Below are 14,796 nucleotides of genomic sequence, written 5' to 3'. Positions count from 1 at the left end.
GAGTGCTGAAACTTTCCAGACACTCACCCCCAGTCACAGATCTGGGTTGACGCCATCATCATTCTTTAGCTCACTTTGCCACCTAAGTTCAGATCCAGCTATATGCAAATCAGTCTTGACCCTGTGCCTCATGGGAACAGTCCAGCCCGAACTGCTCACTTTGCCACTGGATTCAAGCTAGCCTGGCTGATGAAGCTTTCCACCCGCAATATAATGAGCCCCCTAATTGTAGACTTACATGTCTTCGCCCCAAAAAGCAAGTGATGGAGTCACCAAAAACAGAATGTAAAGATACAACTGGTAACCTTTGACATGTAGGTAGAATATCTGTCACCAGGTAGGTAAATGGTAAAGTATGGAAAAAATCATAATACAGTTGAATACATTAAAAAATATATGAAAAATATTTTAATTTAAAATATAAGTTGTAAATCATTTAAAATATGAACGGTAAATTATTTAAAATATTTATTTTAAACCTAGAACAAATATGTTGCATAATTACCACTATTTCTTATGATACTTTATTTGAAGTCTCTTCCTCTGCTATATACTTTGGAAGTGTGTTGAAGTACCTCTGACTGGCCTTGGGTAGCCTAGTGGCCTAGGCTGAAGTACAGTTATTACTGCTTTGTCACCTTTAGAACAGTAGTAACTTTAGAAGTATAGGTTGTGAATAGCAATGATCTTACTCTTGTGGGTGGATGTTGGTATTAGAATGTCACGTCCTAAACTCCTCCTTAATAATCTCCTTATCTCTCCGTAAACCCCTCCCATTTAGTAGGAGATATTTAAAATCTTTCCACCACTCCCTATCTCCCACATTTACGACTATGGAGCTCAATATGATGTCAGTCGGAGTACCCTCTGACTGATATTGCCGTGGATGCGGAACCAACTGACCTCCGGACGGCGACCGTATATCCGCAATTAGGGTGCATCCACACATGGGAGGTGGAAAATGTTCATTTTACAATGGGTGCTTGTGTAGAGGTCCATAACCAACAGCAGCACAATCTCCCATTGTGAAATGGAAGGTTTTGCAATTTGCTGCACCGTGTGGAAGGTACCTCATGGGCCCTGCCACACGGTTCCGGCCACAAGGTGCAGGGATGTGAGGGGGTGCACCATAGCTGTCTCCCATGGCCTCAACCGTAAGGCCAGGGGGGAAGGGGGCCCTGCTAGTGGCCCCCAAAGTCACTATCAGACAGCCTTTCCATGTGAGAAAGGCTGACGTGGCAGACAGAAAGTCCTGTCATGGGGCTGTGCCTAGCATTTACACTGTGTTAAGTTGACATGAGCTTATTAGAAGTTTAAACGCCATTTTTCCTTTCTGCAGCCTTTTGCACACGGCATATTATAATAAATGTTTAGAGTCTAGCAGAGTGTTTTGCTTCACACAAGAATAATATGTTTGTCTATTTTAGCAGCCATGCTTGGTAAGCTTTGTCTGAACAGTGAGTGCCGAGGCCTTCAAGGTTATATCAACACAGTGATTATTGTTTGGACTGATCAGCACACGTTCTAGACATAACATATATGCAGCTGTGGCCATCTCTGATTTTGGCCCGTTTAATAATGCACTGCTTAAGCATGATCACGCACACTTGGAGAACATTTGCATGCTGAGAGCTGGTGCAGAATCTGATGTGATCTATTTCTGCTAAGTACCAGAGGTAATCCCAAGAGACCTTCTGTAGATATAAAATAACCTACTAGCAAGGGAGGGTGAAATATAGGTATATTTAAACGTGTTTCCGTTTAGCATTGTAACATGCTTTCTCCCTTTGTATTTTATGGAATAGTAACTATGCTGATAATCTTGTTGCTTATAATATGTCTGCTTGTATTAGCTAAGATACTGCGCATGAGAACACGGCATTAGAAATAAATATTTCAAACTTGCTCGTGTCTTCTTTTACTCCCTGTTTAGGACTGGTATGAGAGTATAACGACAGAGTGTTCATGTGTTCCACATTGCCTGAGGTAATCTAAATTCCATGTTCTGGGTTGTCTAATCATTGGTGGTATGGAAGAACCAATGAGATACTGATGCTAGTCTGGAAAGGGGATTTTGGATACTAAGGTGAGTTTTGGCACACCCTAATTCACTGAGGTTCCAAGTCTCTATGCACAGTTCTGTGTAGGAGCAGAATCCCTGCTACATGGCGCCCTTACGATGGTGGTCTTATTACATGACGCTTGAGTAGTACTTAGCCCCTTCACTATTGTTTCCGTATAACAGTAGTGTCGGTCAAACCTACCTATAGTTACACAGGTCTTTTCAAGCTTGATTCTTTCAAAACGGTTTCCTTTTGAATTACTACCTAGTTGTGCTACTTTGTTTTACATTGTACCTATTCTTCTTTATAACGTTGGTTTGGAGGGCATGGCAGTTATTTTGGTGGTGAGTGCTGAGGTTGCTTACCCGTTTGAGATTTTCCACTCATGGGTGACGTTTCCGGCAGCAGATGCGGCTACTCAGGTGTTTAATACTTACACTCACACTGCCGTGCCCGTGGAATACGTTCCTTATAGGACACAGGAGATTCCGATTTCTGCATGGCAGCACCGTGTTTGGTTTGATGGCGCCCTTCCCCACAGTGTAATGGTGATTAGATTGGGTCCTTTGTCCATTCCAGGCCCTTCTTGGACGGTTTTGGCTGGATTCACCCTGCATCCTCGTGTGGGGCAAGTCCCTGTTGCTGAATTACGGACCCTGTATAACTCTTCTATCGATGTTATTCGGGCCCTAGTTCAATATATTACCTGCAATTTCCAGGGCGGGCCCCTGGTGTTGCGGCCCTTCCAGCTGGACCGAGCGGAATGAAGCCTAGTCCCGTGATGGTCAATGTGGTAATGGGTCCCCAGGATAAGGATGATATGCCTATTTGGCTTGCCGAGAAGTTTGACCAGCTGGAAGCAGTATTTCCTAATTCGACTCCCGTAGAAAAACACAGGATTTTTACAGTTAGTTTACCCAAGGACTTGGTACCAGAAGCCAGTGACTGAGAGTCATGGGGTAGGATTTGTGCGGCAGTGTACACGAGGTGCTTCGGCACTCCGTCAATGGCTGTCCTTCCGACGGTCATTAAGCATGTTCAGGACAAACACGGACCGGGGGCTGCGGATGAGTTGGGAAGAGACTCGTAGGCTCATTTGATGTAGTTTCCGATCTGGTCCTTTCTAATATAAAGAGAGATGCAGTGAACTTTCAAGTGACTAACGCCTTACGCGAGGTCCCCGATGCCAACAAACCCCAACAGTTACCGAGAAATATTACGTCGGCTTATAAAACCATTGGCCGCAATTGTTTAGGTGTCAAGCCCTTTTCTCAGGGTGCAAAGTCTGAAACAGACGTTCAGCCCACAGCTCCAAAGAAAAATTGGAACATAAATAAAAAACAGGGGAAACAGCAGCAGAAACAGGAGTCCAGTCCTCCATCACCAGTGCCTGCGTCTACTGAGCGCGTTTATGATTTGCGCGACCGCACTACGATTAAGTCGCCTGATAGCTTTCAGGTTCTGATCAACGCTCTCCTCGTTCTTTACAGGACACATCGGCCTCTTCGTCCAGTGGTGGAAGCGGTGGCAGGGGTCGGGGTGGCCAGCAGAGTCGCGACCAGCCCCGTCAGAAAGACGGAAAAGGCAAGCAGGACAATTCTTCACAGAAAAGACCCCAGTTTCAGAAAAAGAAAGTTGGCGCTTTAACAGCAAGATATGCCACAGATAGTGAGAACGCAGCTTCGGAATCAGACATGGGCGCTGACGTTGTTGAACAGTGCGGCGGAGATTACTATTGTGCGAGAGGCACTGCGTCCACTACTGAAGGTGACAGCGACTGACCAATATGTTGTTGTAGAGATAGCTGATACTAGAGTAGCTCCCCCTGATAGGTTTTTTGAAATTGTCCTTTTAATTGAAGGTGACATACAACGTACCATAAAAGGGGTATTTTGGGAAAATATTACAACTACCTATGACATTTTGTTAGCGGAGGCTGACTGGCCCCCCACCTTTTGTTCTCGCCGCTCCGAGAGGGGAGGAGGCAATCCTCCCTAGTTTCACGCACATGGTCTCAAAGGAGCATGGGCTGAATTTTGCAGAAGAGTGGGTTAAAGCCCTTGCGCCGGCTCTGTACCATACTCACTGTGGTTGGGATAAATTTTCGCGCTCCTACAACACTGAAAAAATTACAGTCCTTGCTCGGATTTTTGAATTTCGGGCGTACATATATTCCAGAATATGCCCAGCGTATCAAGCCATTGTATGCTTTGATACAACCTACTTTTACCAAATCGTGCTGGCTGCCTGAACATTCAGCCATTTTGCAATCTTTGCAGGCTGATCGTCTAGAATCTAATTTCTTACTGACTCATGATAACGACACCAACCTGGTAATAAGAATCATCCCTGGGGCGGTGGGTTTCACGTACCTTACTTTTAACGAAGGTTACACAGTGCCTTTCGCTTACAAGTCACACTTGTACACTTCGGCTGAAATGCGGTTTTCCACTGTGGAAAAAGTTTTGACAGCAGTGTATATGGTGATTCTTAAGGAATGTGCACTGTCGAAGGGAAAACGCATTTCGGTTGTTACCCCGTATCCTGCTCTAGAGGCAGTGACGAAAGCCAGTGTACAATATTCTAAAGCTTTGCACCCATGGTGGATACAATGGGCTGTATCATTGACGTTTTCAGATGTCACGTTTATTTTTGATGCCAACTTGCAGTCACAGGAGTTTTTCCAGTATGAGTTTGTTCATCCTGCACCATTGACTATGCAGCCTTTGGAGGATTTCCATTGTATCATTTACACTGATGGTTCAGCGCAAGTTGCACATGGGTCTAAGCACGCACACGTTTCTGCTTGCACCATTGTGGTAGGTATCATGGTGAATGATGAGTTCAAGTCCGATGTCGTACATACACATACATTAGGGGACTGTACTGCACAATTGGCAGAGCTCCGTGCTCTGATGCTTGCATTGGAGTACGCTGATCCTAGTGTGACTACTATTATTGTGAGTGACTCTTACTACTATGTCCAGTCCTACAATGAAAACCTTTTCTTTTGGATTCAGAATAATTTTTGTGATTCCAAGGGTAGCACGATAAAACATAAAATGATCTGGGTTCAAGTGGCTGAACTTAAAGAGCAACTGCCACTCGCTTATGTAATTCATACTCTCTGTCATCAGCGTGTGAGAATTCACCCTGTTGGCAATAGTTTGGCCGATGAGGCCGCAAAAACAGCAGTATCGACATATTTGGTTGCAGCAGTTACACGTTCCAAAAGAAAGATTGATGATGACATCTTGGCGGCTGTTGCCGCTACTGAGAAGGGAAGTATATATCCTAAGGGTTTCCCTTCAAAGTATTCATATCACTTAAGTCCTGATAAAGTTCCTTATGTGAAATTACCGGACGTTGGTGAAAGATTGATTCCCAACGCCGACCGCTGGTCCACACTGATTACAGCTGCCCACCAGGGTGTAGCGTCTACGTATGCGAGCGTTTCAGCTACTGTATCTCAGTTACAACAACGTTTCTGGTGGTGGGGACTGTACAAACAGACGCATGATCATGACCTTCAATGTGACATTTGCCAGCAGATTAAGCCTTTAACTGCTACGTGTCTGCCCCAGACACAGTTGTACATTTCTAATAGACCACTTGGTTGTGTTTATTTAGATCTCTGCGGTCCTTTTTCTTCTGATACTGCATATAAGTACATCCTAGTTGCAGTTGATTCTTGCACACGCTTTGTTTGGGTGTGGCCACACCGCAGCGCTGATTCAGGAACTGTCATAAGAGACTTGCATTTCTTTGTAGGGATTTTTGGCAGTGGCACCTTCCATTCGGACTAGGGTCCAGCGTTCACCTCTAAGGCGTACATGGAGGCCATGAGTTTGTTGGGGGTCTAAGTCAAGTTTTCGTCTCCATACAGACCTGAGGGAAATAGTGTTGTGGAAAAATGAACTGAGATTTAAAGCAGTCTTTGACAGATAGAGTTATAGGCACTGGCAGAAACTGGCTGGCCCATCTCAATAGCGTGCAAAGTTCACTTAATAATCTCCCTAGAAGGTCTCTGGGTGGGCGGACCCCATACGAAATGCTCTTTGGTATCAAAATGTTCGTCCCAGACCTCGAAGGTCTAGCCTTTGATGTAGATGAACATTGTCATGTTTTACAGAAGCTACAAGACGAGAGACAGTCTTGCAAAGGAACACTTGCCCTCCACATCTGATGCTGCATTGCAGATTCCGGTAGTTGGCTGGCTACCCCGAGTTGGAGAACTGGTTCGAGCTCCAGTTCCTGTGCTTGGAGTGCAGGGCACAAGAACAGTCATTTTGCCACCACTTCCTGGTTGTAAAGAAAAAAGGTACATCTCCATTGACAATGTCAAACTAACCAGAGTGGCCGATTCTTCTTAGTATGACACCAGCTGTCTCCTGTCCATCTTTTTTAAGACATTCGGTATTGCCCCCGGCTCCTTCTGACAGGCCTGACGTTGCCCTTGAGATGCTGCAGTTTCCAGTCCTTTATTGAGTTCTCCACCTGATGCTGATCTTGATGAGACTGAATATACTTACCCCACAGACTTGTCGATGCCTGATTTGTAAACTTGTTTGGCTACAGAGTCCAGATTTTCATTTGACACTGACTTTCACACATCGAAGACCCCTTCAAAAATTTCTGTTTTTGCAACATGGTTTAAAAAAAAATTTTTGGTTCTCCCTTGGACCTACATTTGGTTGGTGCTTTTTCAATTTACTTTTTCATGTCAATTGGATTTGTGGTGTATTTTTTCCGCCTTGTCAATGGACACTATGTTGAAGAGAGAACATGTATTCGACATATTAATGGAACATTGGCACCTCATTCCTCATCACACAGATTGAAGAGGGACCTGGCTTTTGTTAACATATTACTGCTTGGCCTGTCTTAGATGGGATTGTGTGGGATGCTATTAGATTTCAAATCCACGGGCCCAAAGAGGTTATTTATGTCCCAAATGTCATTGGGCGCCATGTAGCAGGGATTCTGCTCCTACACAGAACTGTGCATAGAGACTTGGAACCTCAGTGAATTAGGGTGTGCCAAAACTCACCTTAGTATCCAAACCCTCTTACCAGACTAGCATCAGTATCTCATTGGTTCTTCCATACCACCAATGATTAGACAACCCAGAACATGGAAATTTGATTACCTCAGGCAATGTGGAACACATGAACACTCTTTTGTTATATTCTCATACCAGTCCAAAACAGGGAGTAAAAGAAGACATGAGCAAGTTTGAAGTACTTATTTCTAATGCCGTGTTCTCATGCGAAGTATCTTAGCTAATATAAGCAGATATATTATAAGCAACAAGATTATCAGCATAGTTACTATTCCATAAAATGCAAAGGGGGAAAGCAGGTTACAATGCTAAATGGAAACAGGTTTAAATATACCTATATTTCACCCTACCTTGCTAGTAGGTTATTTTATATCTACAGAAGGTCTCTTGGGATTACAAGGGCGGCCCCATACCTCTGGTGCTTAGCAGAAATGGATCTCATCAGATTCTGCACCAGCTCTCAGCATGCATGTGTGTGATCATGCCTACGCAGTGCATTATTAAACGCTCCAATATCAGAGGTGGCCACAGCTGCATATATGTTATGTCTAGAACGTGCACTGATCAGTCCGAACAACAATCACTGTGTTGAAATAACCTTGAAGGCCTCGGCACTCACTGTTCAGACAAAGCTTACCAAGTAAGGCTGCTAATATAAAAAAACATATTATTCCCGTGTGAAGCAAAACACTCTGCTAGACTCTAAACATTTATTATAAAATGCTGTGTGCAAAAGGCTGCAGAAAGGAAAAATGGCGTTTAAACTTCTAATAAGCTCATGTCAACTTAACACACTGTAAATACAAGGCTCAGCCCCACGACAATCCGTCCCCTGTTTTTCCGCTAGTCAGCAATTGTTATTATTGCCAGACGGGCAGAGCTGGGGCCCATATATGGTGGAGGTGCCTAGCAGGCACCGCCAGCCATATTATGATGTGTGGAATTTAAGGCCTTTCCATGGCGGCAAAGGCTGGTGGGGACGTGCTTTGGGGGCCTGTTGCGGGCCCCTGGGTGGTGAGTGGGTGCACTTGGTGGGTACCTATGGTACCCCCTACATGTCCATGCACAAGATGGCAGGCACCGCGCGGTCCTGCCAAGTTGTGCATGGAAATGCACAACATCGCATTTTACCATTGCGGTGGGTGACATGTTGTGCATTTCCATGCCAGATGCAACCACCGCAGTAGCGGTTGCATCATGATCAGGGGTGCTGGACCGCCGCATGGCAGGCTGGTGGTCCTGTTCCCACTAGGATGGCGGGTGGACTCAGGTCCTCCAGCCATCCTAATAGGCCCCTAAATGTTTTAAACTCAATAACTAATTTTAAACTTATGCTACTTTCAGACAGAGTGGCAGAAAGAGCCACGTGTATAACATTACAGAAAGACAAACAATTTCTTTTGCTCATGGGATAGACATTCAGCCAGGAAAGCATTAGCACCTGGAACATTATTTATAAATGTTCTAAATATTATGCAAATACTGTTATGGGAGAGCTACAATAGAAAATTGTATCGTAATTAATGTCACAACAAACCCCCAAATATAACAGAGGTAGAAGAAACATACTTCATGATATGAAAGGGGCAAGTACTAGTTCCCAAGAGCCCTTTACTAAAAGTTTAAAAGACATAATAGCTAAAGTACTTGAGCACTTTACAAGTCAGCAACAAACAATTCTTCCTATTAGCACATTCTTAAAAAGCCACAAGTCAAACCCCTGCTCCGCTTAAAGATATCAAGACAAACAAACTCCAGAAGACCTAGCCACTACCTAGCCACTACACATAACAAAGAACCCTTCCTCCTACATGCCAACCAGAATATTGACAGAAAAACAACCATATGTGTAACTGAAAAAAAGACCATACCCCTCATGTGTGCACTGCTGCCTAAAAAGCAAAGTGCAATTTACTGTGAACTTTTCAAATCAGATCACCAGAACAGCTACTCTCCACAGACAATTGTAAACAACTTTGATCAGGCAATGTTGCAAATAATACTTAAACTATACCCAGACATAGCCATACAAAAATCTGCACTAAGTTTAGAATAAGCAGTAAACAGGCAGTTTACCTTTGAAATTAAAATGTTAATAGTTCTGGCATATGTACTTGGTACAGACTTAGCTAACCACTACAGCGTGATAATAGAATCTCAATTTTACCAAAGAAATGAACACATTTAAGTCCACTAATCGACTACTTCAAAGACACTTGAGTTGGCTGACTGCACCGCTCTGGACACAGGCACCAACCCAAATTCCAAATACCATGGTTGAATGCCTACGACAGCTCCATGGCTCAGCAAGTGAAAACCAACAACGTAGTGGAAAAAAGGCACAATGCCTCCCAATACACAGTAAAAAGAACCCACCAGCACTCTACAAATTCACAAAGCACTCCACTAAACAGAGCTATCAAAACTAAGGATAGGAAAGTCAGTAAACCAAATCAAACTTAAAGTGACTAAACAAACCAGTAATATATATATTAATAAAGTACAAAATAAGACTGACACATTTAAATAATTGTTTTAAATACTTAAATAAAAATATTCATAGGAAAACCTATATGCAATTAACAAAAATATACAGCAGCTCACAAATTAAAACACACACATAAAAAAATCTTTCCATTGCCGTAAAGGCAAATTACATATACATATTGAAATATTGCATTTCCCACTCAAAATAAATTATAGAATATTTTGCTTTCGGTTGAGTAGCTGAAGTTCCTAATGCCCCCCTCCAAAATCCAATTCATAAAGAAGTCAAAACTAAAAAAAAATGCAAATATTAAATGCCCAAATTAAATCCACTGAACTAATCACCAGTAATTGGAAACCATACAAAAATGAAAAGTAGAAAGTAAAAACAGTTCCAGGAAATCCCCAAAAAATTAAAGGAAATTAAAAATTAGGTTTATTTAAAATTAGGGTAATGTGTTTAAAATAACCCATTAAAAATAGCTCAAATACTGACTTCCTTTCTTCCTAACCTGTAAAAAATATAACATGCCCACCCACACAATACATACATTCCAAAAACAATACAAAGCTAATATCACAACTCTACAAACATAGTAAAACAATCAAAACTTACAAAATAATATACACAAACTAGACCAACCAACATCCCACTACACCTAAAACCTTATGTATAAACTTAAAAAAGGCACTACCTAATCCATCAAACAGCAACATAGAACCACAACCGACACTAATGAACTCCTTCTCAAAGTAACAATAACAGAATACAAACTACAGGTTGTGGTAAATAAAATTGGATGGTAAAAAAATATACTATCTTCGTAAAGAAAACAAAAGAAAAGTTACAACCTATTATAAAGTGTTTAGAAATGTATGTAAAATTGTGTTACGATTAAAAAATGTTAAACAAGATATTGATCAATTACAAATATATGTGTAAAGTATTGGTATTATTGTAACAAACTACACACTATACAAATGTAAAAGCTGAAAACCATTTTGAGGAAGGCGTTTGACAGTAAAAGTGTAGCATATACTACTTCCCCTCCAATGTAAACCGTTATGGGAAGGTGTTGAACACTAACATGTCAAGAGTTAATATTCCGACTCCAATCTAAGCCGTTTTGAAGAAGGTGTGGATACTAAAGGTGTTAGAGGTACTATCCCCACTCCTATCTATATCTTTTTGAAGAAGGTATTGGACACTAAAGGATTTGTATTTAATGTTTCCATTCCAATATAAACCATTTTGGGGAAAATGTTGGACACTAAAGGGGTTGAATTTACTATTCTCACTCCAATCTAAATTATTTTGGTATAGGTGCTGGACAGTAAAATGGTTAACGTTACTATTCTCATGCCAATCTAAACCAGTTGGGGTAGGTGTTGGGCACTTAAGAGTTTTGATTTACTATACCCACTCCAATCTAAGGGCATTATTACAGGATTGGCGGTTTATACGACCGCCGAACTCGTGGTGAAGGTCCGACCACTGCCACACTGCAGCACTGTACACTGCATTTCGAGTGCGGTGGTTGGACCACCACAGGAACACAGGGCCACTGGGGCAGAAATATGCTGGTGGTGCCTCTGCAGCACCAATGAGCATATTTTGTGTTCGGTGTCCTCAATCCTTTTCATGGCGGTGAGCCTGCCATGAAAAGGGTGGTGAAGAGGTCACAAAGGGTGCCCGTGGCATGGAGTTGCAAGTGGGGTGCAGCACACGCTGTGCCCCCTTGATTTGCACTCCCAGTTCCTGCACTGTGTTGCATGTATGCCACACTGTATCGGGAGGTGCAGGCGATACCCTGAGAGCAGCAGTCTGCATGGTTGGCTCTTCTATGAGCCTACCAGACCACTGCTCTCAGACCGCCACTGTTAGACCAACACAGAAGTGTCCGCCAGACCAGGAATAAACTCCTGATATGGCGGGCGGTCACACCACAGGTTTGTTGGTCCTACAGCGGATGGTGCATTGCACTATCCACTGTAGGACCACCCAACTCGTAATACGGTCCTAAATCATTTTGGGGAAGATGTTGATCACTAAAAGGGCAAGATTTACTGTTCCCACTCCAATCTAAACCATTAGTGGGAAGTTTAAGGCACTAGAATGGCTTAATCTACTATTCCCTCTCCAATCTAAGCCATTTTGGAGAGTGTGCTGAACACTAAAGGGGTAATGTTTAGTATATGTGCAAGACAAAGCATTGTTTTTCACAATCATAAACACAAATAGAAATAAAATAAATATAACTAACAACACATTTTTAAATTATACATAAATACACCAAAATGTAGCCTTAAAACAATATAAAATAAAGGTGTTGGACACTAAAGTGGCTTAATCTACTATTCGTACTCTTCTAAGAGAAGGTGCTGAACACTAAAGGGATAATGTTTAGTAAACCTGCAAGAATACCATAATAACATTGAAATTTGACAGAATATGTACATACAATAACTACAATATACATAAAAAATGTAATTCATTTGTGGGTGTGCCCAAGATAGTCCCCATGTAGGAGCTGCCTTGCAGAGCTCTGCTGCACTCTCTCAGAGAAAGGCAGACCGGGGGAGTTGTACTGACCTGGCAATGCAGCACTTAGGCTCCCATGCAGAGAAGAATTGACGGTGTGCCTAATCAACGCTGAGTGGTGAGTTTCAACCTCCTTTGCCAGAGATCAGAGCCGGAGAGCAGCCGGAGAATAAAATGGCGGCCATCAATGCAGGATAGGCACGGGCCGCAGGACTTGCCTCCTAGAACCAGAGATGGGAGGAATTTGCATCCGGCCTTGACACGGGCTCACCCTATCCTGTACCTGTGGTAATACAATACAGCTGCAAGCTGGGGATTAGCCAGTATTTCAAAGCGAGCGGCCGAGGCAAGATCTACAGCAGGAATCCCAGATGTGAGCAGAGCGTCGACTGTGCCACACCGTCTGAAGAGCCCTCGAAAGACCGGAGCAGGCTGCACCGGGAAACAGAGCAGAGTGGGAGCGCCGTGGAGAATGAGAGACACTGGTAGTAGCTCCTTGAGAGGTGAGCCTTAAAGAGCTTGTGGGGTCACATGGGGCTCATGGGGCTCAGCTGCTTGTGGATGACTCCGCTGAGCTGGAAACCCATTCCCTGAGAGACTTCATTTGGGACCTGTGAGTGGAGGGTTGGGGCTTTTGGATGACGGAGAGTGCCCAGACCTCCTGGGAGGGGTGAATAAAAAGGGTGAAAGCACCCAGCCTGCAGAATGGGAGAAGCCAAAATAAGGCACTAATTCTGGGCTCAAGAGAAGCCCAGGATAATAGACTGCGCAAACTAGCCCCCTACTGATGGTGGGTCCTGTGAGATACTGAGACAACCAGGTGGGCCCGTGGTGGTCAGTAGTTGATACGGGATTCCCTGCTCCACTCTTACCCATGTCCTACTCATTGGACTAGAAACAGAGCTACAAGAACAAGGCCCTTACCACTCGGTGAGAGCGGACTGACCCCCATACTCAACGCATAGCAGATCAACTAGCGTCAATAGAGGACATAGGGCGGAGGAACCCCTTCTTTCTTGACACAATCCAATTAGGAGCTACTGAGGTTGACCGCTGAGGAAACAGCTCTGTTGGTCCTCACTGCTTGATAAATTTAGGGCCGGTGGAAGCTGTATTGCTGAGGGCCAGGCACTTGCTTACGACGAGTGCAATGATTTATTGGCAAAGGACACTACCCATTTTAGTGTGTACAGACCCCCTTGGAGGACTTGGGGCAACAAAAATACCTCTGTTTGAACACAAAAAGACTCCCACGGTCAAAGATCTATTTAATAAGAGCTCCTGCAAGAGGCCTGAACCGACCAAGGAATGCGGTTCGCCCAAACGCATATCTCCGAAGAAAGGCAGAGATCAAGATGCGGACGCCGAAGTCCCTGTCACATGCGGACTTATGGAAACTCTTTTTAGCACTTTCTGAAAAGACATTGCAACCCTCAAGATGGAAATTGCTGAAGAAGTCAAAGACCTTCGGCGCAACATGGGCAAATTGGAGCAACGAGTAGACTTGGTGGAAAAGAATGGTGACTCCAGAGAAGAGGAGCTGGAAGTTTGATGAAGTGAAGTCTTGGAACTCAAGGATTTTAATGCAGATCTTAACTAGATAAAGCAAGTGCCCTTACCTCCCGGTTTGAGTAACCGCTCTTCTTCCACGCAGCACCGCCCAGCAGTCTGTGCCACCGAAGCAGAAGAGCGGGGTTCAAGACCGCTCTTGACCCGCTCCCCTACCTCTTTGCCTCTGCGCTAATTTTACTAAATACATTTCTTGCAGTCTTCCCTACCTGCCTGCCTCTGCGCTTATTTACTTTAATTTAGTTATTTTAGATTTGTGCTGATTTACATAATTCATTTCTGCCACAGTACATTACTTGTTCTCCCCTATTGGCGCCTGCTCAGACCCGCCAACCTCCAGGTTGCCTTTCGCGCCTTCCTGCCTCCCCCCTCCCCCCTCCCCTACTTAATGGAGGACACTGTGCGGCCGCGCCACCGGCGCGCCAAAGGCAAGCACGTCTGCGCCCATCCGCGTCCTGACCACGGCCAGCGCCAGAACTCCTGGATCTTCAAGACCCCACCGATATGATTCCGCCACCCTCCATGCACTCAATCCCGGAAGACATACCAGCTGTGAAGGTTCCTTGCCGAAAACCACCCACGGGCAGCTCTCCTGTAGGCTCTGCCGAAATTTCTTCTCTATCAACAACACCCCCCCACTGCCGAAACTCCACGGATGCATGCACCGCCGAAGTCCTGACATGCATCCCCCTCAACGTGCGCTCCCTACACCCACACGCCGTAGAGATCTGGAGCCTGATAGACACCTTCTCGCCTGACGTCGCCTTCTTCATGGAAACCTACACAAACGCCACTTCCAGCCCGACATCGCCCCTGCTATCCCCGATGGCTACAAGATACAGAGAAAGAATCCCACTGCCCAGGAGGAGGACTCGCCATTGCACACAAGAGCTTCTTCTGACTCTCCACCTCCAGCACGAGTGACTCCCATGACAACACAGAACACCTCAACTGCCAGATCCAGAAAAGCCCCAAGACCACGCTACACGGCACCCTCGCCTACAGCCCCCCGGGACCTCGCGCCCGCCACACAACGACCGTCGCTGAGCACCCCACACCATCACCTCCACGGA

At 44.4% G+C, this 14,796-nt stretch overlaps 1 protein-coding gene across 1 annotated transcript in view; it reads left to right on the top strand.

The window, feature by feature from the left end:
* The window catches only part of LOC147748943 (extracellular calcium-sensing receptor-like), a 274,522-nt gene extending 260,816 nt beyond the window's left edge, over positions 1-13,706 (top strand). Inside the window, exon 4 of the mRNA XM_086929230.1 lies at positions 13,593-13,706. Coding sequence (XP_086785356.1) covers positions 13,593-13,706 — 114 coding nt within the window. The remainder of the gene's footprint in view (positions 1-13,592) is intronic.
* Positions 13,707-14,796: the final 1,090 nt, after the last annotated feature.

Source organism: Lissotriton vulgaris, chromosome 1_1 (genome assembly GCF_964263255.1).
Source record: "Lissotriton vulgaris chromosome 1_1, aLisVul1.2, whole genome shotgun sequence".
Lineage (NCBI taxonomy): Eukaryota > Metazoa > Chordata > Amphibia > Caudata > Salamandridae > Lissotriton > Lissotriton vulgaris.
This window is presented reverse-complemented; position numbering and strand designations above follow the sequence as displayed.